The sequence below is a fragment of the Pocillopora damicornis genome, chromosome 9, assembly GCF_964200805.1.
Source record: "Pocillopora damicornis chromosome 9, jaPocDami1.2, whole genome shotgun sequence".
NCBI lineage: Eukaryota > Metazoa > Cnidaria > Anthozoa > Scleractinia > Pocilloporidae > Pocillopora > Pocillopora damicornis.
The window spans coordinates 868,724-895,704 of NC_142678.1; the positions used below are offsets into that span (position 1 = coordinate 868,724).

General features: G+C 38.1%; 5 protein-coding genes across 15 annotated transcripts in view; 3 read left to right on the plus strand and 2 right to left on the minus strand.

Annotated features, from left to right (window-relative positions):
- The window catches only part of LOC113685704 (uncharacterized), an 8,317-nt gene extending 3,045 nt beyond the window's left edge, over positions 1-5,272 (plus strand). The window contains exons 5-9 of the mRNA XM_089181638.1: positions 515-559; positions 670-765; positions 1,414-1,524; positions 1,967-2,120; positions 2,526-5,272. Coding sequence (XP_089037764.1) covers positions 515-559; positions 670-765; positions 1,414-1,524; positions 1,967-2,120; positions 2,526-3,865 — 1,746 coding nt within the window. The 3' untranslated portion in view covers positions 3,866-5,272. The remainder of the gene's footprint in view (positions 1-514; positions 560-669; positions 766-1,413; positions 1,525-1,966; positions 2,121-2,525) is intronic.
- A 172-nt stretch (positions 5,273-5,444) lies between these two features.
- On the plus strand, positions 5,445-16,558 carry LOC113685757 (beta-1,4-N-acetylgalactosaminyltransferase 3). Of its 2 annotated transcripts, XM_089181639.1 has the most exons (23): positions 5,445-5,785; positions 6,922-7,241; positions 7,336-7,431; positions 7,986-8,079; positions 8,706-8,806; positions 9,219-9,295; positions 9,884-9,959; positions 10,436-10,499; positions 10,582-10,667; positions 11,035-11,083; positions 11,553-11,665; positions 12,105-12,206; positions 12,356-12,408; positions 12,730-12,811; positions 13,048-13,069; positions 13,288-13,404; positions 13,563-13,612; positions 13,913-14,019; positions 14,386-14,458; positions 14,690-14,764; positions 14,906-14,984; positions 15,566-15,692; positions 16,158-16,558. In XM_089181639.1, exons 1-23 carry the CDS (start codon positions 5,617-5,619, stop codon positions 16,258-16,260), a joined length of 2,235 nt encoding a protein of 744 aa, XP_089037765.1. In that variant the 5' UTR covers positions 5,445-5,616; the 3' UTR covers positions 16,261-16,558. The 2 variants fall into 2 exon arrangements, with proteins under 2 accessions (XP_089037765.1, XP_089037767.1); XM_089181641.1 differs by lacking the exon at positions 14,690-14,764 and having other exon boundaries at positions 5,465-5,785.
- A 477-nt stretch (positions 16,559-17,035) lies between these two features.
- Positions 17,036-22,171, plus strand: LOC113685737 (tRNA-uridine aminocarboxypropyltransferase 1). The gene is made up of 10 exons (XM_027203279.2): positions 17,036-17,256; positions 17,519-17,647; positions 18,156-18,246; positions 18,361-18,390; positions 18,515-18,538; positions 18,869-19,000; positions 19,452-19,513; positions 20,168-20,254; positions 20,648-20,728; positions 21,340-22,171. Exons 1-10 carry the CDS (start codon positions 17,183-17,185, stop codon positions 21,377-21,379), a joined length of 750 nt encoding a protein of 249 aa, XP_027059080.2. The 5' UTR covers positions 17,036-17,182; the 3' UTR covers positions 21,380-22,171.
- Positions 22,172-22,225: 54 nt separating this feature from the next.
- Positions 22,226-25,438, minus strand: LOC113685738 (elongation factor 1-beta). Its single transcript, XM_027203280.2, has 5 exons — positions 25,163-25,438; positions 24,134-24,371; positions 23,429-23,501; positions 23,029-23,091; positions 22,226-22,493 (listed from the first exon to the last, which is right to left on the minus strand). The coding sequence occupies exons 1-5, from the start codon at positions 25,240-25,242 to the stop codon at positions 22,276-22,278; spliced, it is 672 nt and encodes a 223-aa protein (XP_027059081.2). The 5' UTR covers positions 25,243-25,438; the 3' UTR covers positions 22,226-22,275.
- Positions 25,439-25,699: 261 nt separating this feature from the next.
- Positions 25,700-26,981, minus strand: part of LOC113685735 (CLIP-associating protein 1-B) — a 41,903-nt gene continuing 40,621 nt past the window's right edge. For all 10 annotated transcript variants that reach the window (XM_027203272.2, XM_027203274.2, XM_089181630.1 and 7 more), the window contains one exon: positions 25,700-26,873. In XM_027203272.2, coding sequence (XP_027059073.2) covers positions 26,811-26,873 — 63 coding nt within the window. In that variant the 3' untranslated portion in view covers positions 25,700-26,810. The remainder of the gene's footprint in view (positions 26,874-26,981) is intronic.

Genomic DNA, 26,981 nt, shown 5'->3' on the forward strand with positions numbered 1-26,981 from the left:
AGAATTGTATGGTTGACAGTAGGGAGAATTATTTATGAGATGTTAAGAGTGAGAGGGTTAATTAAATAACCATGGCAAAAAACTAAGCAGAATTTGTAAAATCATGATCCAGATTTGTTTTCATGCACCTGAAAAATTGCAAAATACCAGTAAGTTGATAATGTAAATTGGCAACTGTAAGGAAATTCTCAAGCTGGCATTTTCAGGCATTACCCCTTCATAATTTGCTCATGAAGGACTAATGCTCAAAATATCAGTTTTAGAAACTCTATAAGGTGGCCAATTTACGTTATCAAAATCAGTTGATGGAACCAATCGAAATTACCTTGTAAGAACACCTGCCCTAGTTTCTGTAGAAACTTACCCCCTTTAATCTTCACCTTTGTTTCAGTATCACACAATTTGTTACAAAATAAAAAGAGAAATTTGAAGTCACGAATTTTCCTAGTGAGTAGTTCTTAATAGTATATAATTCCATGGGCAATAACCCCCTGATGTTTGTATGGTACTTCAGGTAGATATTGATGGAAGATTGACAGAAAGGGTCTACAAGTGCCAGGTAAGTTACCTCAACTTTTGATGTTTTGAAGATCTTACTACAAGGACAATTTTTTTTAGGAGAATGAAACATATCATGTTTTAACCAGTAATTGTGTTCTTTTTACGCAGCGTTACTATTCCTTGCATGAAACCATTGGTTTATCTGTTGGAGCTGTTTTCAAATCAGATGCAGTTCTCACTTTTGAGCAAACACTACTGCAAGTGGTAAGTATGAGACAAGACGTAATAGATTTAAATTTCAGATTTTGTGGGAGACATGGTGGCCTAACCCATGGTGCACAGGACTCTGGGCTGAGAGGTCAGGGTTGAGACCTGGCCAGGTCATTGTGTTGTGTTCATGGTGCGCAGGACTCTGGGCTGAGAGGTCAGGGTTGAGACCTGGCCAGGTCATTGTGTTGTGTTCTTGGGCAAGACACTTGACTCTTACTGTGCCTCTCTTCACTTAGGAGAATTAATGGGTACCAGTGGATAGTTGGGAAAACCTAATGAAATGCTTGTGAAACCATGCACTGGACTGGTATCCTATCCAGGGAGAAGTAGTAATACTTCCAGTTGCTTCATGCTAAGGAAGGCAGGATAAGGTCTGTCTGGATGAGCCACATGATTTGAGTACAGACTTTACCTACCTACCCACCCAATCAACCAATTCAACATAAAGGCAAGGTATTAAATGTGTCAAAATTGGGCATTATAAGAGATTTGGCAGTATTGAGGGAGAGCATTTTGACCTCAGGTGTAGTGCCCTCTTAAAGAAGGAAGTTGGTTTATTTCTCCTCCCCCCCCCCCCTTAAAACCTCCTCCTTCTTAAACTATTTCCAAGTAATGAGTAGATTTATGTTTTTCCTAAATCAGGGGAATATTCCAAAGCTTTTCTTGCCTGAAGACACAAACATTATGCTATTGGAGGTGGGGCTAACTGTTCCAGACGAGAAGTCAGTGCAAGAAAAGACCAAGTCTTTCAAGGTATTCAGTAAGAGAATGACTATAAACTGGGTTGGGGGAAGGGGAAGGGAGGGCAGTTGTGAGCACCACAATGTCAATATGTTGAAGTTCATATGGAGAGATCCAGAGGTTTGTTCTTATTGTTCTTGGGTATCAGAAACGTTACTTCTACAGGGCCCTTCCCTACCCAGGGTAGCAAGAATCACAGAATGAAGCAAGGTACAATCAATGTAATCCTTGCTTCCTTTCAGCAGTCAATTGAAAATTACTCTAGCACGTACCTTCCATTGGTAGACACAAACTTTTGGTCCCAGTCATGTCTTGTAAACCCTACATTTGCACCTGTTTGTTAAAGGGGCACTCTCCTTAAATTCAACTGTATTAGCTTTTGATGTTAATTTACAAATGGCACATGTTGTGGAGTCTTTTGTTCAAGTACGCTTACTCACCCACTCCCCCACAGGTTGTGAGTGAGGACCCAATTGCTGTCAGTCTGGCCAGGAAGCACAAAGTTGACATTGTGATCTCATCAAGTGGACTGGACACTCTTTTGAATAATCAGCCTCCTGATTATGGCAGGCAGTGGCAGCTGCCTATCTCTGTTCAACGAGTAGAAGGTTTGTATAAAACTGAGGTGCAACACTTGCGAATTACAGCAAACAGTTGGTTCTTGCGTTGTCGAGATACGAAGAACGTGGAAAGTTTGGAAAGCTCGAAAGATGCATACGAAATGTTCTGAAGGCTTAACCCGGAGCAACTCGTATATTTCGTGAAGCTTTTCTTCATTAGCAACAAAATGTGCGCTGTTATTGTTATCGGAAGTAAACACTCTGTTGTATTTCCCACACGCCATATTCGATAGACTGAGATGTGTTGAAAATATGCAAGACAGCATAGCATCCCTTTAATCAAAGCACCCTTTACTTTTTGAACACGTAACATCTGATGGCAAGCTGTGAAATTTATTTATACGATGACAATTGCTTTCTTTTTTTTCTTTTCTTTTTTTTTTTTTCGCACAGACGGCCAGGAAAAAATTTGTACTCACAGAGTGGTGTTTGTCGACAAGCCTTTTCCTCCACAGAAGGTCACACCTCGTGATGTTAACGTGACGTTTTACAAGCGTGCCTTGCGCAGGTTAGTGTGTCATAAAAACAGCGAAGAAAATAAAACAGGTGATTGTGACAGAGAAAGAACAATAAGCTCCAGTGTAAGTGGCACTGAAATGACGGAGGTGGAAAGAGCGGCGGAAAATGTTGGAAGTAAAGAGTGTCCTTCCAGCGTGGCAACAACTTCCGAAAGACGAAAGCGTCGAGTTACTGATGAAGAGAAGCAGTGCTCTGAGGCGAAGAAATCAAAACTGTCTGATGGTGCCTCGAAATCCAAAGTTCAGAATCTCGACGTAAATGAAACGTGCAAAAACAACGATGAAAAATTTTTCGTTTATAATCTGTGGAGATTCGGAAAGTTAAAAGTCTTGATACGTTGCAGTGTGGATGCCTACAGAGAAGAACAAAATAAACCAAAGTGTTACACTTTTTACAGTGTACTTCCAAAACTCGAATACCAACCTAACTTCGGTCATGAAAAATTGTCGCACAGTGAGGCTGGGCGGTTTTGGCTAAATAGCTACATCCGCCAGAATACCAGAATCATTTGCGGCAGAATTAATGTTTACAATTCAAAACTGCTGCGAGTTGACGAACTTTCCATCAACGATATTCTTCAACAAGGGACGGGTTTTAATCCGGCGCAGGGAATGAAAACGGTGTTTCAGGTTTTCCAAGCGTTGAAGAGATTGCCTGAGGCCAACTACATTTTGTCTCACAAAGCAGGAGAGATCCACGGTTGTCTGTACAAAAGCGTTCATTCGCAATCAAGGTCTGTAAAATCTTCGTATGATCTTCACAAAACGCGGGCGCCTGTTAGTATAACGAATTACACCGAGGGAGATAATACCTACGTTGCTATAGATTGTAACTTGTTCATGCCGTGGCAGACCAGTCAAAAGAGAATCCCGTGCACTTTTCCACCTGTCTCGGACAGAGAATTAGCCATGATGGCAAAAGCCGAGGCGCAACAGATTGCGGCAAATACTTCAAAGAAAAACAAAAAGAAAAGCAAAAAGGGAAAGAAGAGTAAAAAAGGAAAAAACCAGGGGCCTGCAACGAAAAAATCTAACTCGGGAGCTGCGGCTGAACAGTCATGGAAAGCTGACAACAAACGCAAACCAGTTACCCAAAGGAAAGCGAAGATCTTTGCAAGTTTTTACGACACCCAGCCGGCAGAGAAAGAGAGTGAAATCTTTGCAGTGTCCAGGCGAGCTTCAGGCGCAATCTCCTATGATGATCTAGATTTCTAAAGAGATTTCTAAAGAAAACAAAACAAAAGTTAAGAGAAAAGATGAAGGAAGAACAATAAAAGAAGAAAAAAATGGAGTAAACGAAAAATCCATAGCAAAAGTCTTTGGACGCTTCATTTTTTCCTGCCTATATGCATAATTATTCGCTTCCCCCTTCCACCCACCCTTGTTACGATGTTTTGTTTTCTTTGTCTAGCTTTACGTTTGGAATGTAATGACAAGAAAAAGCAATGGACTTCGTAAAGGAGCGTTGTTTTTCTGAACGTCCTGAGAACGACCGCCAGTGACTGGGGATTGCATTTAATGCGAAGTCCGTTTCGCGAGAGACGAAGATCGCGAAACACAGAGGAGATTTCGTTTCCGAAACTACTTTAGAACATTTGTAATCAGTTACACTTTCTTGAAATTGCCAGTAAGAGCTCTTACTCGTTATGGTTTTTAATTTCGTGGGCTTGAAAGATATTTTCTCATATCGACTTGCTGTTTTCTGGTGAAGCTGATTTTAAGTGGAGCGAACAAAAAGTGATTTGAATAGTATGCTTTGTATGTGTACCAAAATTGTTACGGAACAGGGAAAGGGGAGGAAAGTGAAGTTATGGTTATAGGCAGAACTAATCTCGCAAGAGTCACCCTGGGCAAATATCCCAATCTGTTTAGCTTGCTTGGTTTTGGGCCTATCGAATTTTGCAGGTTATCCTTGTTCTGCAAAAATAACTAACCGCAGAAAAAATTACTTGTGAATCTAGTTTAAATTTATGCAGTGCGGATATGGGCTCACTCGTATTATCAATCTATGAATCACCTCCCGCTTGGCTGTCCTCATTATGAATTTTGAAATTAGATAACTTTTTTTCCCCCTTAATGTTCTGTCGAAAAGGTTTGTTGTTGTTGTTCCAGGCGCAAATTTTATTCATCTCTTGCTGAGATGAATACTATGAACACTATGTTATCGCAAAACACATCCAATGCGCAAATTAAAACTCCGACAAAATTTTCTTTCCAGTAGTCAGCTCTGAACAAATTAACAGGTAAGCGTTGGCCAATGTGAGATTCCGAGAAAAAATTTTGTATTTTTGTCAGAGCCAATTATATCAGGTTGACGAAACATCATGAAAATTATTACACCGAATTTTCCACATGAAAATGGATTAAAAACGTTTTTTGTGTTGTTAAAACGAGAAAGGAAGATGACAAAATTCTCTTTTAAGTTTCCGTTACCAAAATATGGTCGAATCTTTATAGGTTCCATGCAGTCTTCGTAGTAAATTTACCAAAAGGATTTACAATGAAAATCAACATTGTCACTTTGCTGGCCGTTCATTTATATGCAAGGAACTAAGTTTGAACATTTTTTCTTTATATTACAACGACTTGTTCGAAATTAAAGATGGCGTCTTTGAAATTGCAGTGGCCTTGTTGTCTTTTAGGCTTATTATACTCCTATTTTCTCATGATTTTCATCCTTAATCCTCACTAGTTTGTTACTAGAAAACACGATATATGAGCTCCCTGTTTGGCTAGATTTACATTCTTCTACGATCCTTTACAAATGCTTGGCAACAGAACCACGTTATTTTGTTTTTGAAAATCAGCAACACCAATGTACAAAAGAAACTGATTGTTCTATTGGCAGACGTTTAGAATCTGCGTAATGAGGAGCATTGTTAAAACGTCGTTGACAGTACATCCAGCCGCATTTTCCACCAAAAAGCTCATTCCTTTCCGGAGCATTTAAACTCAGAGTGAACCCTATGTTTAAAACTTTGGTTTCGATAGTGCCACGACGCCGATTGACAACAGTAGCATGGCTCGTGATTGTTGTAGTTTTGTTACAACTTCTCTTTTCATTTATCGTCGATGAAGTTCGATCGAAGGACGCCCAGGTTGCCAAACAGGATTGTTCCACAACGAAGAACTCAGGTATTATAAAAATCTTACCTTAAGGTTATAAATCCCATATTCAAGATTAATGATATGACTGAAATTTTATATTGGGAAATCTAAAAAATTACACTTTTATTGCTTGGTAAGATAGTTACGAGGGGATTCCATCTTTCTGGTTCCACTATGTCCTATTAAATGACGTAGACTGAAAATATAGTCAAATATCATTGTATTCGATCTATCTTAACCTCGGGGAGGTCAATTTAAAATTTTACAATTGTGATAGTGACAGGAATGAAGCGGAAAATATAACCGTCTGCCTTCAAATTTTTTATGAAGGAAGTCCTTTCACAGGACACGAAACCGAGATACAGGTTAGAGCGAATGACGAAGGGCTAACGTCTGAAACTTCAGCTTTAGAGAAACTCCTTATGTTATTGTCGACTCATTTGATAAAACCACTTTATCTTTTAGAACCCCCTACCGACGCAGCACCACAGTTTCTTTGGAAACTTGCCCCCTTAATTCACTAGTTCCCTTTCGTTTCGGTGGGATTTGTTAATAGAAATTTTCCGATGAACTTTTTACTTCAGAAAGATTACCATAGAATTATAGATATATATTATTTGACTACCAGACATATCTAAAGCCATCAACAAGAACGAAAACCAAATGAAACACGCCATCGTTGTTGATCAGTTTTGTTCATCGTCATCGATAGCATGACATGAAAAACTCAAAACTTCTAAAAATGATCGATACCGCATCGAAGTTCTAATTTTCAGTTTCGGAACCTTACGCAAAACTTTATTAGGTTATTTCAAAGGCCGTCTCCACGTCAATATGATGTTTTAATTTGTGTTATATTGAGTGTATGTTTGGTAATAATTGCTTTTGAGGAAGAGAAGGAGGAGGAGTCTTACTGAACAGCGAGAAAGTTATAATAGCCAAGCGGCGTTACCATGAATTACATGAAAATTTGGTCAGACCTTCGTCATCACTCTGACGTAGGGCTAACGCTCGTAACGTCTGCTTTAGAAACTCTCCAGTCTTCGATTCTGACACTAACTGTTTTTTCTTTCCTTTTTCATTTTTTTTTTCTCTCTTTCTTTGATTGTCTTTCTCGTCATTTTTTTACCTTTTTTTTTTTTTTTCAATTATCGATCTACAAGTGCCAGAGATTTCCAGTGAGAAGTTGAACGATCTAGCCTTTCTTCGAAGTAATCGCGGATTATTTTTACATGTGGAGAACACTCATGCCGTAAGAACAACAGATACAGAGAGAGATGCAGAGGAGGATGGAGCGAATTACACAGTAAAAGATGCGCGACCCACACCAAATGAAGATACAAGGAATTTTGAAAAAACAACTGGAGTGGCTAAAAGTAACGAAGATTCGCAAACTTCAAAAGCTTCCTACACAGATGGAGAATTGAGTGATGGCGAAGAGGTGACAAGAGTTAACTGCAAACAATTCAGAAACAGGACGTCTGTGAGTACAGCGGGATTCTGTTAACGCCCACTAAAGATACATTCTTCAAGTAATTTATTGAACAGTATTGGATCATGAATTATTTTGTTTACAGGTAAATGGTCATCTGAACCTGCATGAATGGCGAGGATGGTGTGGATTCGCTGTTGATGATCTTAGAAGAGAACCACTATTTCCCTTTAAACCGCAAGTATGTTGAATTCCTTTGCTAAATGGTGGTAACATGTCATAGCATGAGAAATCAGGAAGTCACTTTTTAAACACTGACTTTCGGAAAACAAGATAATTAGTAGTAATTAGTATGATTGGTTATTGATAATTGGTAGTAACAGTTCATATCATGAGAAATCAGTGACTCATCTTTCAAACACTGACTTTCGGAAAACGAGATAATAAAGCAGTGGTCCAGTAGTTCGTGCGTCGCAGTCCAGTCCAGGTTCAAATTTTCTTTGTATAAGTCACTGCGTTGACCTCTTGCGAAAGACACTTGACTGTTACAGGGTCTTTTTTCCATTCAGAATGAAAAAAAAAAAATCAACAAAACAAAAACAGAAGATGAACTTCAGTTTATCAGTTCATTCGTGACGTGAATGGTTCGAGTTTCCAACCCAACATGCATCGCTGGAATAGTAATTTTAAGCTTTGGGAAGTTTTGAATTTAAGTATCTACGAAGGATTATATCTTTGAATTGGTCCGTGTACGTTTTTAAATGATACTTATTTAATAATTTTTTTGTTTATCAGGTGAACACTGTTCTTGAAAAGTTCGCTACAAATGTAACAAAAAGGTCAATGAGCGGAAAACGTATTTTTGGCTACGTTCATCCTCCAATCACAGGTAAAAAGGACTGATAGGACTGATTCCCGCGCTTTTCATCAGAATCTTCTCTGTGCAGATTTTTCTCACTGACTTCACGTTTCAAAGCACTTAATTCTTACTTTCCTGTTTCTCGCACTTTCACTGGTGGTTGCTTGTTCTCCCGTTCTCGCAAAAATTTTAATTTTTACTATCGTTAGCCAACGGTTCCCTACGGTTATCTATTTTCAGTTATCCATGTTCGTCATTGTATTCATGGCTTTTCGCACTTGTCGCACTTGTCGCTTGTTTAATGTTTTTTTCGCGTTTTTCACCAGTTTCTTTGTTTCTCTGCGCTTGTAAATGGATTCCTACTTTCCCGCGCTCGCCACCAATTTGAAGTTCTCCCACTCTTGTCGCTAATTCCTGGTTTTCCGCGTTTTTTTCACTGTGTCCATGGTTTCCTGCGCTTGTCTTAAATTTCATGGTTTCCCGCGCTTTCACTGGTGGTCGCTCTTTCTCCAGTTCTTGCTAAGATTTGAACTTTGTAGCTTGCTCTCAACCAGTAAACGTGATAGCAAACTGAATACTGACTCGCCAAATAAAGAAAGAAAATTAGCAGCACTAATTAGTGTTTCATCTCAATTTTTTTTACGCCAACTTTTCAGGTGACTTCGTTTTCGCCATTAGCTCTGTTGACGGTTCAGAGCTCTGGTTGAGTTCAAATGATGACCCAAAAAATTCAAAGAAAATTGCCTATCTTGGAGAAGTAAGTAAACTGAATAATTTGTTTGGTCAAACAAAACTTTGTTGCCTGTATTGACTATTTTTTCGTGGAGTCAACCTCGTTTATCGGAGTAATTTTCTCATTGGCAACAGCAGCGAAACAGGAAGCCATTTTGTTTGCTATGGTCGCGCGCAGGTGAATTGCATAGTGCTCAGGTGAATGTATAGTACTAAGTTAATCGCCTCCGAGATAACAAATCAGCGCACGCAAAAAGCACTTTTCGTTTATTCAGCGATTGGTCTAAACAGGTCACGTGCTGCAGCTAAACCTGACCTCACGTTTGCCCTGTAAGTGTTAAATCGAAGACTACTGAAATTTTTAACACTTCAGTGAAAATTTCGAACCAAGAAAACAGTTTTAATGACAATCCTTAATCTCTCTTCTTTCAAAACAGCCTGGTAACCAATATGGAGCCAGTACTCATTTCGGAAATTTTCAAGTCAAGGCTTCCCAAGCCTCAGAGGCCATCAGGTAAAAGATTCAAGGTATTCTAGTGATTTCATTCAGTGACAATGATTTCAGCCAAATCCATTTGTAGCAAAAAATGCTCAAGACTAAGACAAAAAAGGCGAAAAAGGTCTTTAGAAGAGATTCATAGCGATTAAATTGTGATCAGATTTGTCAGTTTTCTGTGAGCGACCTCGGTAACAACAAGGGTAAAGTCTGTATTCAAGCCGAGTGGCTACCCCAACCGAATCTTATCCCGGTTTCCTGAGCATGAGGCGACTAGGAGTATGACTTTGCCCCTAGATGGGATGCTTGTCCATCGTGAGGTTCCCCCCCGACATTTCCCCATCAGGCTTCCTTGACAATTCGGCGGTATCCGTTAATGCTCCTGAGTGGAGAGAGGTACGGCGGGATTTGAGTGTTTTGCTTTATAACACAGCAGAATGACTCGACCAGGTCTTGAACCCAGACCCCTCGACCTGGAGTCAAGTGCACCAACCACTGGACTAGCGTGTCTCACCCTCGGTAACTGTATAGTTGGCAACCGTCCGTCTCGGGTAACTGTAGTCACTCTGTAATTACTGAACTTGATTTTCTCTCTGTCTCATCCAGACTTGAAGTAGGGAAAGCATATTATGTGGAAGTTCTTCAAAAGCAAAAGTATGGCCAAGATCACGTGGAAGTTGCGGTAACTTAATAAATACGTTTTCTGCTTCTCTGCATGTTACTGCAGACTTTTAAGATCCCAGTCGAGTGCGACTGTTCTTAGAGGTTTTCCAATCGATAAAGTGTGCGCTTGTGCGGGAAACAGCAATAGAAAACGGGGAGGAAAATCGCTCCAATTGTCAGTACTTTAAGAAGAGTTTTTGTAAAAAAAAATGTCATTGTGGGAAATACAAAATATCGAAATGATAGCTGTTTTATAGTGATGTTTTTCAGTCAGAAAATGGCTAAATTTCGTCAGATAACGATAACTGTGCAAACTTTGGGCTTCATTAAGAGCACAATGAAGCTTCATGAGGTAAATGTTTTCTAAGCACTTCGCCTCAAACTCGATCCAGCAGTCAAACTTGTCCTTGAATCTAAATGCATCAAACATCGATACCGCTCAAAATGTTATCGATAAGTTGTACTCTGACGATTCCATGTTTTAATATTTCATAGTGGAAAATGCCAGGGGACGAGAGTCTTGAAATTATTGGCTCACAGTACATCTCCCAGTATATAGGTAAGTTGGAGTCGACGGCAGTTCACAAGTAGCATATTATTATGGACGCTGGAATGATGTACCTGCTGTTCTTTTTCAACAGATTATTCAGCCGAGAAAGCAGAAATCAACGCCAGACTTTTGTGCATTTGTAAAGATCACCCAACTTTGCTATTTGCTTATGATGAGGTAAAGACTATGTTTTACTTAATATTTTTCAAGACGACAGAAGGCTTGTTGTCCAGTCAACAAAGGCATGTTGCTCTGAGTGAGGGTCGCAAAACCAAAATCAAACTAATCTTGTGGGCCAATCCGAAGAAAGGAGAACAAAACGAGGAGCCAATCGGAGCAAAGAAAAGTAAGCCGACGCCCTTAAGCGCGGAAAACACCGGTGACTATGCCACGGTCGGTTTTATTTCCCTAGCTGATTAATTGCGAGGATGGCTCGAGCTTTTCTAGACTAATCACAGGCCAATAAACCAAAGCAATCGTATTTTACTTTCGACAAGCACTTGAAAATTGATCTGAAATTTAAAGTTTCCTTTTTTCTGTTCAGTTCATGACTCGTGAACAGTATGATTTGCGGGACGACTTTCATTCTCGAGGTAAGACACCACTTAGTTTGTTTTTTTACAACTGGCCTCTGTTAATAAAATACATTTCAATTCAGCGTCGTAAAACCAAAGCTGACAGTTATCATCATGAGAGATCGCAGCGACCAATCACAACAAAGGTGATATTAAGCGAGCTAATGAGAACGCAAAGTAAAAACGAATGAACGGGCTGAAGTGCGAGAAAACGCAAAGTCGCGGTGGTGTTAATTATTTCACCTGGTTAGCTTCGACGCCGGCGTGACACGAGTTTTCTCGACCAACCATATCGCGTAGTTAGGTAAAACCATTGCAGTCCACGTTTGCTTTGACACTCGGACTTCCTCTGTAGGGTGATACTGATCCATGGAAATACAAGTAAAGTTAACTGTAAAATTTTACGAGCCTCATTTCCAAGCAAGTGTTGGGTGAATTTTAGACTGCTAGATTAGGTCATTGGTTACCATATTTTTCTTTCATATAGTTGAAGATCTTCCTCACTCCGAAGTCTCAGATGTCCTTCCGTTGTGTCCCTATCAACCGTCCTATGTCGTCTCGAAAAAACTCAATGAAAATGAGGCTTTCACTGGAAACTTTGTAAGTACTGAACTGCTTAATAACTATGCAAGCCGATACTGAAATTTCCCCACTAACTGGTGATTAAGTTTAATCGTTTATCTCATGGCGCAATAGTTCCAATGTGGATTGTGACGACAAAGCTGCATTCTACTAATCTTTTTCAAGTCAGGAATTCGAGAGCTCGACTGGTTGCTCTGTGGTTGATAGGTTTTCCAACAGCAGTGACTGGTGCATTTCGATATGTAGTGTTCCCTCCCGCGATTCATGATCGTGGGCCTTCAATCTTCTGGGATTTCTACTCTAGATTTATTTTCTATGGTTACTTATATGAACTGATTGAAAGATTTGTCCGATGAAGCTTCCAGAAACTTTGACATTTTCCTAGTTCGTCATTTAGTTTCTAAAAACATAATGGATGAGATGAAAAATTTTATAAGAATTTCCTCTCCTTTTGCAGATCCAACATCCTCGAGTCTTTCCAAACGATCGAACGGATGTCAATATGTCACATGACGTTAAAAACCACATCAGCTGGGGCAATAAAAAGCTTGAAAAAAATGTAATAAATTACTATTTGTAGTGTAAAAAAGTTCCATGTTTAATATCATCGTTATGATTTTGATTAGGAATCTGACGATGGTGTACCTCAAGCTACTACAGTTCTCTCTTTCAACTTAAAAACACAAACGATGTCTTGTTTAATTTCAGGACGCTTTGAAAATTGTATCTTCTTACATGGAAGCCCTCGCTAAGAAGAAAGGGTAAGAATCGAGTTATAGTGTAATTTTTCTTTTATACAGTTATTTGTTTGAACCCAGGAACAACGTCAGACAACTACTCTCACCAAGGCGATTTGATCAGACATCTTTCATGCGCTTGTGTGAATGTTGAAGTAATTTTACTAATGCATCGTTAGACTGGACTCTTAACTTACGTTTTTTCTTCCATATTTCGTATGAGAGCAAGTCACACTACAAACGAGAACTCCTTTTCCCCTAAGATAAGTGCGTTTTTGTAGATTGTGTAGAGGGGCACAAAAAGCGAGAAAAATGGTTGACTAATTTGTCATGTTCGTCTTTTAGGGACAGATTCGTTCTGAAGGAGATCGTCAACGTGGAAGCAAAAGATGATCCTAAGAAAGGAACCCGTTATTTGCTAGAACTGGTAAGCTGTTATTACGACTTGAGTGACAATCAATCCAACACTTTATGACCGCCTGTAAGTCTTTAAACTTTACTTTATTTTTCCCTATAGCAAGAGAGAATTTAGTTAAACCCTTCAATAACCCCTGAAAAGATTTCATATGTTTGTACTAGTTTTTCTTGACCAGAATGTTCAAATATTCGTTCATCTTATACGAATTTAACTTTTAAGTTTTTTTTTTCATTTTCTTTTTGCAGGAACTCCTGGACAAATACAAAGGTGTTTTTTTTTTATTTAACCTTTTTTTGCATCCTAAAATGAAAACAACGATGAATAAGCACAACCCTTTTTTACGAAATTGTGATCTCAATTTTTTGCTGAGTTAACAATCATTTAGGTAAAGCTAAACCGCTCTATATCTAGCTGGCGATGAAAAAAGTTTGTATTGTAATGCAATTGCAAGTATGGTGCAATTAATTATTTTTTTTCTTTTGCAGAACACTCTGTTCGTTTATCAGAATACGTTTACAGACCCGTAAAAAAAAACACGGATCTTTGTGACCCAGACGGCTTCCAGTGGAAAAGAAATGTCACAGTTTCCATGGTGATAACAGGTGAGCAACACTTAATGTTTTTGCAACATGCGATTCCTGTGAAGAATGATGTGTTTTGTTCATGTACGCCCTGTGTACCAACTTATTGCGACAAATTTCTGATGCCAATGTTCGTATTTAGACTGAGACATCTTTGCTAACTTTTGACTTCTTTACAGTTAAGAACTATGGACCATGGATCAAATTTCTAATAAATCAATTAACTCAGGTAAGGACACGATGGAGTTCTATGGACGATGCATGGTCTTTCTCGTGGAAAATATTATGTTTCATCCACAGTTTTTCAAATCGATCTTTAAGTTTTCCTTTGGATATGGAAGCACAAAACACTGTCACAGTATGTCTTAAAGATGGTCAAAACACGAAAAAATAATTACTGAAAAAAACAAAAACAAATAAAAGACTCTAAAACCCAAGTTCCAGTTCCTTAAATTGTTAACTTTGCCCTTTGACATATTTTTTCTCACAGCATGATAAATCGTGAATTGATACAGATATCTTTCCTCAGATTTACGAGAAAGGATATGACAGTAACTTCTTCCTTGTCATCGTGGATTTCAATAGCAGTGACATTGATCTCTTTCAACTCCGAGAAAATAGTGGAATCAAAGACCGGTAAGGGTGTGGCACTTACAGGAACCAACAACCATTCAGCTGCGGATCCAGGGTGAAGATCCGGGGGTGTGGGCCCCCTCCATCAGACCTGGGGATGTAATGTATCATTTACTAAGACCAAGATATGTCTAACGACAGGGTCGCATATTATTACCCAACTTGAGTTCCACGTATTTGCAATTTTCCTACCTTGAAATACATATTGGCTTCTTCAGACTCTTCTTTTTTTTTCTGAATCAAAGTTTGGAACCCCCTATGAAAAGTTGCTAGATCTATCTTGTCAGTTGATATAAGAATCACCGAAAAGACACGTTTAAACGTTACTCTCTAATGTGGCCCTTGCGGCTGGACGTTTTTATCTCCAAGGGTCGCCATTCTTCGACATTTTACTGAATTTCATAAGACGAGGGCTTTGAATGACGGAGTACGTTACATCAAGGTAATTTATACCTTGCTTGGCATGATGGTTGAGTTAAAGATTCAGGCGTGAACAAGTGAAGGTGGGGTTGAACGTGTCCGTTTGGGGGCGAGGTGGTATGAGTCGAACTTTCAGTGATGCAAATCTCTAGGATAAATTTTGATATAATGAGCTACGAGAGTTTAAACTGTGATCAATTAGGCGCCATCTTAGCAGGGTTTCTTCTTTTTGGTTTCTTCTGCATCATACCAGGATCCCAACAGTATCATATTTACAGCGGATCTGCACATCAAGTTCCCAGTCAATATATTTGACGTCGTAAGAAAGGTAACATTCCACATGGTACCAACTTTTTAAGCTGCTCGTTTTTCTTTAAGGCAATGTAAGGGATATGCTAGTTTCACAGCTAATGTATTCTTTCTTAACGTATTCTTTATTTGCTGAGATTTTCGGTCTTTCCTCACACAGCACGTGATTCAGGGAAGAAGTTTCTACTCACCCGCAGTTCTCAAGTTGAAATGTGGTTACTCTATTACACATCAACAAGGTACATACTCCTGTTTTTCAGTTGTCCAGCTTTCTCACTTTGGAAAGTGTCTTAAGCGTCCGTCACCATGCAATGGTCGTTTGAATTTCCTTCCAATCTTTTTTTCTATTAATGAAGATACGGTTCTCGTGTTTCCTGCGCTTGCCATTACAAGGTTTCCTTTCTCGGAAATTACCTTGGTAGATCCTTTCCCTAGGTTTTCGATTGGTTAAAATTTTTAACGTACTTACCACTAGCAAGTTTTCTTCTCGCACGCGCTTTTCACTATTCAACATTTTCCCACGCTTGCGGTTTATAACAATTTTTTTCCCGCTTGCGGGGTAACTATTTTTGCGCTTGCCATTGGCTGATCTTTCACCGGCGTTTGCCACTCGTTAATATCCTTAGCGTACTTGCCAACTGTTCACTTCTTCCCCCCTCTTTCCATTAAATTAACAATTTCGCACGTTTGCGGCTTGTGGTGATTTCTTTCGCGCGCACTTTCCCGCGCTTAATGCCGTAACTAAGAGAATGCTTTCTCTCTCGAGTCATAAATTCATGTGTGTGTAAAATCAGATATCTTGCCTTATTTCGTTCATCAGCCTACTGGGAAATGATGGGCTATGGTTTATTTGGGGCTTACAAGTCGGACTGGGACAGTTTTGGAGGAATGGACGAAGTCAAATTCACCACACGATGGGGCGGTGAAGACTGGGATCTAATGGACAGGTAAGCGCAATCTCGTACCCAGGCCTCCCTAAATGTACACCAGTCAACTCTCTCGTTACTCTTAAACCAGCCCACGTCCAACAATCAAGCTATCACCATTTTAACTGATACATTTTTTTTTTAAACTGAAAGTTCAATCGTAAAAGAGACTTGATTAAAAAGTGGGAGGAAAAAAGCGCATAAGATTGATTATATATATATCCGAAAATCTCGGATGTGGAGGATAAACCACTGCCATGAAATGGTTGAAACAACCCTTCAAAACACTTACGGAATGTATTCGGAACGCCTTCGTAAACATTCGGAAATTTTCGAAGTTCTTCGGATATGATTAGGTGCTCGACGAAAATGCTGACTCTGAGAAAAAAATATAAAGCCCTTGATTCGGAAAAATTGGTAGGCATTAAAATGTCCTGTTTTCGGCTTTCTGTTACTTTGTTAACTAAGTATAATTTTACTTTTTAGAGCGATTGGTGCTAATTTAGAGGCTGAAAGATTAAGACTTCCAAAGCTGTATCATTATCACCACGAAAGGAAAAGCGACTGGTATGAATTTGCGCGAATGTAACCAACAAAAGAAGCTGGAATTTGAAAGACGAGACGAAAGGCGTTTCTTGACCCAACCCTTTGGCAACTGATGGATAATGGAGCAGTCCGTACTGTGTAATTATAGTTAATCAAATTCAACTGTAGGCAGCCTGTGTTTCATCTGCGCCATAATCGTAGCACTGACAATTTTGAAGGTTCTTTCATGAGGAACTATAGGCTACGAATCAAATCCTGTTTGCGATATAAAAGTCGAAAAAGAAATAGGCTAGGAAAAAAAAAACATATTTTATATAACAAATAAACAGCTATGAAACCTGGGACGTCGTCTTGGTAGCAGAATGTACTGTGAACATTATTCAATTATGCGCAGTTGTCCCGGCAAAATCGACTGACCTTCATCGAAGACCACTCTATTAAATCTTTAACTCCGGATATTGCATTTCTAGTGTTCTGATTAGTTCACTCAACTCCGGTTGTCAGCTCATATTTCGAGTCTCCTTATGGAAATGCATTGTTGCACCAATTGTTGCAGGGCTGGAAAAACTCCAAATATCCAAATGTTGAGGATCTAATGAAGTTTGCTTGCCACGCGTTTCCCCGTTTCCTTTTCCATTTCGTAGAAGTGGGTCGGTCGACCGACTATAACGCATAGGAGAAATATCGAGGAAATGGTCCTCGACAAACACACCCAGTCCCCTAATGAACGTTTCCATCGACAATTACTCTTCAAGATAGAAATAAATTACGCCGAAAACGGAAAGGTCAGTGTAATTATAGACTCTTGTCTTTTTCCAAAAGCTTCAAATCTCTGATTAGGTGTGATCAAACTAACACCACGAGACAGTCAAATGAAAAGACACGCGAAGATATCTTTCATATTCATAATAATTTAAAAAGACACTATAGTTTGTATTACGTGAAGGAGTAATGAAAAATTCAACATGGTGGACGAAATGAAGCAAGTACACATTTCACCGTTTTCAGAACTGAAGATCACATCTCATGAGGTCTTAAGGTATATTACTGACATTCCATAATGAAATAAACGTTTTACTTACTTCTAGTGACGCTTCATTCATATAGTACATTGTTAGACCAATTTAAGCCTTTGAAATCTTTGAAAACACAAATCAACACCGTGGAACAAAACAGCTCAGTCCTAGCGGAATTCTTTTATTTTCTTCAATGCTTTCTGTTAGCGTAAAATATTTGTACGGACAATGAAGTATGTGTAATGGTTCTTTACCGATAAAGTTCATTTATTTATTTTCTTCCAGAGGCGCTGAAAGAAGACCTTGCCCCAAGTGTCAAGCCTCGAGAAAGTATTATTGTTACACATGCTACATAACAGTTGGACTTGATAGAAGTCTGATTCCGACAGTTCATCTACCTATAAAAGTGGACATGTGAGATTATTCATTTTCTTTGTGGGGTGAATAGGGACACAAATAGAAATGTTTGACCCGATGTGTCAATCTGACGTTATTTTCTTTTTAATCAGGATCTGCGTTACTTTTTTTCCCTTAAAATAAATTAGCTGCATGTGGTCGGGGAAATTTAAAATCCATCAAAAATTTACGATACGAGAGCGGTGATAACCAAATCATATCAAACACACGCTCATGGAATAATAGTTAAGTATTCCCCAATTTTCAAACCTTATGTCCTCGATGATCAAAGCCTTTTTAGAAATTTTATTCAACGCAGAAGGTAAACTTTTTTTAAAAAAATGTTTGAAAAATGTGATGGATAATAAATACAGTAGCCTCCAATTCATTATTCTTTTTTAAAGGTGATTTTTCTAACTTTCCACCCTATTCCCCCCTCTGTATATGTAGTTGTTGTCTGTCATCCACATATCATTTGGATCATTACCTACCATCTTACAATTGACAAAATGTTTTTTGACAACAGAATAAAACATCAAAAAGAGTTGGTAGGGAAAAGTACAGCCACTCATGCATGTATCTTAGCTCCTGGGAATGTGTCCATCCATAACTTTCCAGTAAGTTTATGCTGTATTTTAAACCACCAGAAAAATCTGTTATCCATTTTGTCTTATTTTTTATTTCTTTTATTCACATTATATTCTATTCTCTCGTTTTGTTTCTTTCACCAGGAAGTTCCAGATTTTCAAGAGAAGGAGAAGGTAAAAACATTTGATTAGTTGTAATTCACTGTATATAACAATTGTTACCATTATATGTTACTAATTAAAGGTAGATACTTCTTTCATTGTATTATCTATATTTATGTTATTGTCTTTATTTCAGGTCATAATTGTTTTTCCAGCAGAGGTGAGTCAGTAATAAAAATGTTATCAGGAAGTTATATTTTATGTTCAGTTTGATATATTTTGTTCAGGACAACTAAGATGATTTTTACAGCGAAGCTTATGCTTGAAAGTTAAAGATGATGATGATAATGATGACAATGATAAGGTTGATGACAAAGAACACCAGACTATTACATCAAAGGTATTCAATGTATATGCACTAAAACAATGGTCCAGTAATTAGGAATAAATTACAAACACCAATAAAATATAGAAACAATCAAAATTGCCAAATTGGCTAATAAACCATTTAATAACATATCAGGGTGTAAATTCTGTATCAACTTTCCAGGATGCTGTCACCCTGGAGAAGGTCAGATTAAACCAGGACAGACAGAATCCAGATTCTTCAGATGCTGGTGCCTTGTTACACAGAGTGGTGTTCATTGATAGCACATGGCAGCAGTGTCATCAGATCACAACCGTAAGCCTGTTAGCACAAGCTTCTTAATTATAGCATAATGTAGCTGTAACAATCACTGATTTATGTTTAAAGAAATTTCCCTAAAATCACAATTGAATGTAATTTGCAAAATGCAAATGACTCAGTTTAACAATTTTTGCCTATAACATTTTTTACAACACAATATAACAATGCTTCCCTTTCACCCTCAGCTCAGTGAAAATGCAATAATTGATTCAGACAAACCAAGCTTTAAGTTCATCAAACTGTTTTGAATGAGAAATTGATTGTTTTATCATTTAAAATAAGCTTCACTTTTGATTAAATGCAATGTTGAAGCCCCATGTAGTAATTCTATAATTGATTTGAATGTATGTCATTGACAAATCAGTAATGAAATATTTGCTGAATTTAGATTATTTTTTGTAAAGGCTTTCAGAAGTTTATTTTTAACAAGAAAGTTTACTTTAAGGACAAAAAGTTGAAAGGACTGAAAAGAGTAAAACTTGAGAGTGCTGTAACACATTTTTGGAGGTATGTACAATCTTACAACCTTTTTAAAAGACTTGTTTAGATATTTGACAAGATGACAGTTAATAGGGAAATAGAAGGCTAAAAGAATTTCCAACAAAGGGATGTGACTGAACCTGTAATGTTTGGTTTGAGTCTCTAAAGTCAGATGGCCCCACACTGCTACAGTCTAAAGGGGGTATTTTTCTAAAGAAACTGTGGTGCAATGCAGTGGGAGTGTATGACAGGGTAATATGGTATTATCAACTAAATTAGCCACCTTAAAGAGTTTCAAAGTTGACATTTCAAGCAATAGCCCTTCGTCAGAGCAAATGAGGAACAACTAATGGTCTGTTGCATGAAGTGGTAAGGAGTACATTTACCTTCCCTGTATTATGATGGTTCATCACATTGTAGCCCCCTTGTATTTGTTAGATTTCCCTGATGTTTTTTAGGTACCCACCAGTAATTCAGGGTGCTCTGTGAGAGGGAAGTGTCTTGCCCAAAAGCATCTCAATGATACTGCTGAGGCTCAAACCAAGGACCACTCAACACAGAGTCCAGTGCATTTACCATGAACCCCAAAGTTGTTATACATGTACTTGTCTCCTGTGAGTTTTTAGTAATTAGCTTCAGCAATGTGGCACACCTTTAAGAGATATTTGCTTGACTTTACAGACCTCAAAGGAAGCCAGATACATGCCTTGCTACCATAGAAGCTATTTATTACTTTTTCAAGGAATATGATCAGCATATTTTAAAAAGGTATTATTCAAAAGCACAGCTCAGTGTATGCCATGATGACTTTGATTCGGAAAGTTCCAAATTTTAATCAATTATTTGTATGTTAAGAAAGTCGTGTTAGACATCAATTGTTGTTGGAATGACAGCTTTCTTTTCAGGGAAATTAGAAAAATCAGGTGACTTCTTTCTTTCCAAATGTTAGCTTCCTCAGCTTATATCACATGGTGTAAACTAAGTGAGACCAAGAAGGTATATTTATATGCATAACTGAAAAAATATTTTTTACACCAACCATGTGGCAAAGTGTTGCGAGGAATATTAAAACTTTTGTGTTCTTCACAATTTACTACCATAAATGCTTGATTCTTAATCTTTTAAAAAATGTAGTTATATTCTGTTAATTTTTTCCATTAGGGAATATGATGGGAGATATGACAATTTATTATACTTCTTTGCGTTTCAATACAAATTGATACAGGAGCAGAGAAAAAATAGGTAAGGTGAATGATTAAATCTGGTTTCTTAAGCCTTTTATTCCTAAGATCTTAATTCTTCCCTCTTGCTAGTACACATTTCCTTGTAAATTAGCAATGAGAATTTGGTGTCAGATCAAGATAACTTCTACTTGAGTGTTCTCATTACTTGTTTGCTGAGTAAGGTATGGGAATTATAAGGAGAAGTTACATGTCAATCACTTCAAGGGGGAAAAGGGTCAACTGAAACCAAATAGTGTAATAATGATCAGGCATAAATCAAAAACTTTTTGTTTAAAAAAGAAGAAGACCCAAGGCTGTAAAACTGAATTTTAGAGTCAATTTTTTATGCTGAGAATTTTAGTTAATTCATTTTCTTGGATATATTGTTCCTCTTAACACATCTATCTCATGCAAAATATTGATTGGAACTTTCCAAAAATGCAGTAGATTATAGTGAGGCCAACTAAAATTGTTATTTATCTGACAGTTTTAATGGGAAGAGAATCAGATCAAGTTATATTTTGCCAGTGGGATGTTTCAGGCTCGGAGCCACAAAACATAGGCATTTTCCCAACCCCCCTCTCTCCCCTACCATACCATGTCATCTTACAAAGCTGTCTTTCTTTGCAGCAAAAAGAGAAAGATGTCAGAAAAAGATGACACAAAATAACATTACTGGAACTACGAATGATAATTAACCTAATTTTGATAGGAAATTCTTAAATGTTTGAATTCAACTTGTTTTGTTCTCTGTAAATCTTACTCCATTACTGAAGGTGTGCATGTTAACAAGGCTGCTAGTGACCTTTACGAAACTACTAAATGTAGATTCTCCTTCCAAATTGTCTTGTATCCTTTGGTGAAAGAGATAGAGAAGAGGAGACAGAGATGTGACATCCAAACTCACCCAGAGCTTGGCTCTGCATGACAGAGCAAAACCGTGGCACATCTCTGCCCGCTACTGCCAAAGTTTATCCCTGGCAGTTTCCGTAGCATAAAACAGCTTGAAGGGCCATGTCTCTTCTGGATGAGTTAGCTCTGGTAAATACCCACTCAATTAGGAATCCTGCATGCCTTTTCATATGCCCCCATTTCAAAGCTACATTCATTTCTATCAGGTATGATATCTCTCTCTTTAAAGAAAAACAGTGAAATGTGCAAACAATGCTACACTTCTTGCTAATGGAGTTCAAGGTCTGTACTGTGAGTTATGGATTAAGCTTTTCCGCTTGGATTTATAAAATGAGGTTATGTAAATCACAGTAAGGACCATGAAAACAAAGTTAGCAAGATATTTATTATATCTCTGGGTTCAAACATAAGGGGAAGATTCCAGTTCAAACAAGTTTTTGAATTAAACAGGCCATACAGTGAAATATGGCCTGCTCAATTGACCAATGAAAGTGTGCATACCTTACCCAATATAATAAAACAAATTATTTCTCACAGGATGCCATGAAAACTTCACCTGTCTTTCTTATATAGAAAAACAACAAAACAAAATTATCCACAGATACTCTTTTTCACTTTTACTTTATTTTTAAATGCTAGTCCAAAATTCTGACATTAGATTTTATTGAAGGCTGCGATGTCCATAGATTGGACAAAATCTTCAAATTTGGTGATCTCCTCTTCCAAGAAGTCTGTTGAGATTTTGTCATCTTCAATGACACAGTTGATCTGTAACTTCCTGATTCCGTATGCAAGAGGAACAAGTTTTGATGCACCCCAAAGAAGACCATCAGCTTCCACTGAGCGAACTAGCCTCTCCAATTCTTTCATGTCTAGAATACAAATTGTTAATGGGGTAAGATGGGGAAACTGTTAAGGCTTTGAACAACCACCCACTATAGATTGCACAGGAACATTATATAGTGTGGTCATAAAATTTCATCATTCCAGGTTTTGTATTTTAAAAGAAAATGTCAGCAGATTGCATGTAAATGTAACCTAGAATATGAAAACCGATGAGACCTTTTAAAGCATGTCTAACATGTTGAGAATGTATCTATAGGTATGACCAAGTTAAGATTGTGAATTTTCTGATAATTTGAGCCATTTGGATGTTTATTTTTTGGTAGAGTGCCTACCCTTTGGATCAAACTCACATTCTTGGACTCACTCTTTCACTCTAAAACCCCTCTTCCCCAGCCAGGCACAATTGTTCAACAACAACACCAACTGTTAAGTTATCAGTTACCATTGAAACAACCCAAGAGTCTGTCAGTCCTAAGGTATCATATTTAAGTGGGCATATTTAAACATCTAATATAGTTGGTAATTATCACAAGTAGTAGAAGATTCCTGTAACATTAATACCTGTCTCGTCATCCCAGGGTTTTACATCCAGAAGAATACTTGATTTGGCTATAACAGGTTTTTCTAAGCAAAAAAAAAAAAAAAAGGTATCAAGATTTTACAAAAATGGTGAGTAGACTGAATAGTTGAAAATAAACAGGATTTGAATGGATTGTGGAAAACTTGGAAAGTTATTGCTTGAAAGTCATACCAGTTAGTTTCTATGTTTGTTTATTTTCAATCTTTCTTTGTGGCTAATTGATGCACTCCACAGCCTGCAGAGTGTCTTGTGTCAATACTCAAATTCTAAAAGCATTATAAATCTAATAAAGTAGGAAATTAACTGGGGCAGAAGGATTATTGAGGGATAAAAAAGGTTTTTGTCCAGCTAAGGAAAACTTTCTGTTAAAAATAAACCTACTTTTGGATTTTTTCTCATGGTATTTCTTTAACTCTTCTTCTTTTCGTTTCCTTGTCTCTTCGTCATCTTCTTCCTGTAATTCAAGCCCAAAATGTTCAATTCCTTAACCTTAATATCATGATTTTTGTGATGACAAACAAATATTGTTTTTGTAATACAAAGAACCCTTTGAGACAGTTTCACCCTTTAACTCCCAGAAGTGATCAACATGAAACTTCTCCCCATAATATCCTTACATTATCCAGCAAACAGGTAATGAGAATATTCAAACTAATCAGATAGATGTTGTTATCTTGATCTACTACCAAGTTCTCATGGCTAATTTATAAGGAAATGTGTAGTAGGTAGAGGGGAGAATTAACAATCAGATCTTGGGAGTTAAAGGATTAAGCCTATGACCCCTTAGAATGACTGGCATCTAATTTAATCCTAACAATATCACCCTGAATCAAACATCAAAAGGTTAAAGGAAATGTTCACCAACTAAAGAAGCTCTTAAATGTTAAACAATATTCTTAGGACAATGTTTCAAAGTCAAATAGATACAGGTCACAGGAGACCACAATTTTTCTCTTGTACTTTCCCAAACACAAGTATCAGTAAGCCAATGCCTCTATTTAATGGAAGCTTTGTCTTGTGCATGTTCACCTAACACAGGTTTCCCTGTATACCTCAAGACTTAACCTCTAGATCTAGATCACATACCTCAGAATCTGAACCAAAGAGATCAAAGTCGTCCTCATCATCATCTTTTTTAGCACTACCATTTGAGACTGTTGCAGAACCATAGCTGCCTAGATCTTTTTTGCTGCCAGGAAAAGAGGCCTTTTCAACACCAAATGAAGCAATGTGATTGTACCAGCGTAGGGCATGTGGAAGATCAGCAGATGGGCAGGCTGACAAGGCTTGAAATACCACAGTATCGCCTTGAGAAGGAACATAGCTGCAAAGGCAATATTTCACTCATCAATAAAGTTAAGACTGTAATTGAAAAGATGAACTTCAAGAAGTACCATGACACTATTTCACACATAAGGTAAGCTTTACAGCAGAGTAATTATCTAACTCTCCTGCACTGGAATTGACAGTGTGAGCATAAATGCTAGCAAGTGCCATTCTGTGTGGTTGATAAATCTTAAAAGCATCAGCAATTTATCATTGGCTCAGGCAAACAGAGTGATGGCCTCTGAACCCAAAAATCACTGCGACTCAACTATATCTTCACTAAGTTTAACAGGCCGCTTTAGCGTTTTTACCAAAGTCAAGGACCCATTAGTTGAAGCCATAAAAATTCATAGTTGGTACACTTTTGTACATTATGTACGAAATTATACTAACAGCAGCCAATATACATCACATTCGATTTACGACGTAAAATGAGTTGACATGAAATTTTCTTGATGAAAACTTCAAATTTGCTGATCAGTAGAACTGCCTGACTTCTCATTAGGAAAAATTATATATAATTTAAAAATTTCTAAGCAAAACGACTTAAACACGAATAATCAAAGAAATCTGTACGTGGTTGTTGGTATCACTCATTGATTCACTCGTAAGAAGAATATTATGTAATCGTTTACTCTTAAACGTTGGTGATCTGTCAAGATACTCATCTAAAAAGATTATACGGGGTTTAAAATCTAGAGTCATGCACGTGGATAGGTTAAAACACTGGTTACTTTTATTTTTGGCATTTTCCGGACACACAAACGCATATAAATTAAAAGTACTCACCCCTCGATATAGCTTTTATCCTCGAGGTATTTATTCAAGGCTTCTAAGCCTGATCTTGACTTCAGATCACCGAATCCCATGTCTTTTTGCGGTGCTATGAACGATTCTACTAACACGTTCGACTAGCAGTGGAGAGAAAGGCTTAGACTATCCCATCATGCATCCATATCACATCTCAACCTGTGCCCAGTCTAACGCGGCTAGGAATATGGATGTTACGCGTCCATCAATCGAAGCTTCAACATCCCCGTGCCCCCCGGGGCACCCCTCCCCCCATCCGGGCATTTGAATTTTTTGAGGATTGGTTTTGTTAAAATTCCCGTACCCCTGGGACCAGAATAAAGTTTAAATGCCTCACACAAGGGCTGACCAAGCTTTAAAACCTCGTGTAACCTCTCAGGCGTTCAGTTAGTAAAACGAAGCGCCATAATAGAGGAGTGAGGTAAACCAGGGGAGGTTCGGATCGAATCGGGTCATGTAGCATGATGCTTGAGGGGGTAATAATGCTGGGAGCTTTCAGAGAAATGACTCTGTACCTTTGAATAAAGATTTTTATTATTTTCGCTATTTCCATTTCCCGACATTGGAGTCGGAATTACCAAGCTTAATAAATGTTTACGGGTTTAGTTCATGTTACTTCACACATAAAACTGTCAGATATTTAATTGCGACCCAAACAAACTCTATATTAAAAATAAATATATTATTTCCATCGCAAACATATCCGACACGGTGTTGCGTGACGCGCCGAACGTCACGTCTCATTTCAGTCACGCAACTGACAACCAATGGTAATTAGTCAAAAGCTTACAGCCTACATTAAGAGTTAATCTTTTTGTGCGCGGTAGAAATGACAAAAGAAAGTAACATTACAAAATGAAAACGGTAAAAACATACAAATGCTAGCCGTTAAAATATTGCAAAAAATTTAAAGATTCCAATTACTATGGAACGAGCCATGTAAGCAGAAAAGGATTCTTAACTGAAGTTCGCCCATAAGGTAGTTTTCCTAACATGAGATTTCCATACAGTGCGGGAGCTGTTTAAAACGATGTGTCTCCTACAAGAGGACAAGCTCGTTCCTTGCGCGTTTTAGCCTTCACACGCGCCTCCCCCGCGGCGCTGCCGGAGTTATGACTCAGTTCCTGAACAGGTAAACAATGAGAGACGACTCATTTGTACGTTACTACATAAAAAAATAGTCGCCAACAACGGAAATATGTCAAATGGTCAGTTGGCCAACAGAAGATCTATTGTCAACGGAAAATGTTAAACGGAATTCGTCAACAGTTGTTGAATCGTTAAAAGCCCGCAGTTTCCAGGACTCTTTCATCGTGGTTTGACGGGTTCCAATGATTTTAGTTTCAAAGTATTTAGACCGACAGAACGATACACGAAAGCCATCCTTGCAATAGTGAACTCAGTCGCAATTTCCCATTATTGCGCCGAAAAATTGTCGGGTGATCCAGTACAACACTTTAGCCTGGACACCAAGCTCGGTCTTAAATCTTTGACACTTGCACCTTCAATAATATTCGCGATGACCACAGTGCAACCAAAGTTAATCCCCAGACTCGGCTTGGGTCTACTGAACTCCTCTCGAGAGAGAGGAATGTAAGAAAATATCTCCTTACTCATCACCAGGATCTCACGGACGCCCTCCGCCGTTGCCGGCCTGGGCCCTCTTAATGTAGAGGTTTAGCAGTTTCATCTAGGTAACAACAAACGGATAACAAAAAAAATATTGCTTTAGTGCCGTCCTCTCATGAATTTAATTATTTTGAGTGAAAAGGTAGGATGATTGGAATAACATGGATGA

Coding starts and splice junctions, on each gene's coding strand:
- LOC113685757 (XM_089181639.1), top strand. CDS start 5,617: ATGTTTAAAACTTTGGTTTCGATAGTGCCACGACGCCGATTGACAACA. Junction 9,296..9,883: donor CAAGCCTCAGAGGCCATCAG/GTAAAAGATTCA, acceptor TGTCTCATCCAG/ACTTGAAGTAGGGAAAGCAT. Junction 14,985..15,565: donor CTCTATTACACATCAACAAG/GTACATACTCCT, acceptor TTCGTTCATCAG/CCTACTGGGAAATGATGGGC.
- LOC113685737 (XM_027203279.2), top strand. CDS start 17,183: ATGGTGGACGAAATGAAGCAAGTACACATTTCACCGTTTTCAGAACTG. Junction 18,247..18,360: donor TGTCCATCCATAACTTTCCA/GTAAGTTTATGC, acceptor TTCTTTCACCAG/GAAGTTCCAGATTTTCAAGA. Junction 19,514..20,167: donor GCTGTAACACATTTTTGGAG/GTATGTACAATC, acceptor TTGACTTTACAG/ACCTCAAAGGAAGCCAGATA.
- LOC113685738 (XM_027203280.2), bottom strand. CDS start 25,242: ATGGGATTCGGTGATCTGAAGTCAAGATCAGGCTTAGAAGCCTTGAAT. Junction 23,502..24,133: donor TCTTTGGTTCAGATTCTGAG/GTATGTGATCTA, acceptor CTTGAATTACAG/GAAGAAGATGACGAAGAGAC. Junction 23,092..23,428: donor CCATGAGAAAAAATCCAAAA/GTAGGTTTATTT, acceptor TTTTTTGCTTAG/AAAAACCTGTTATAGCCAAA.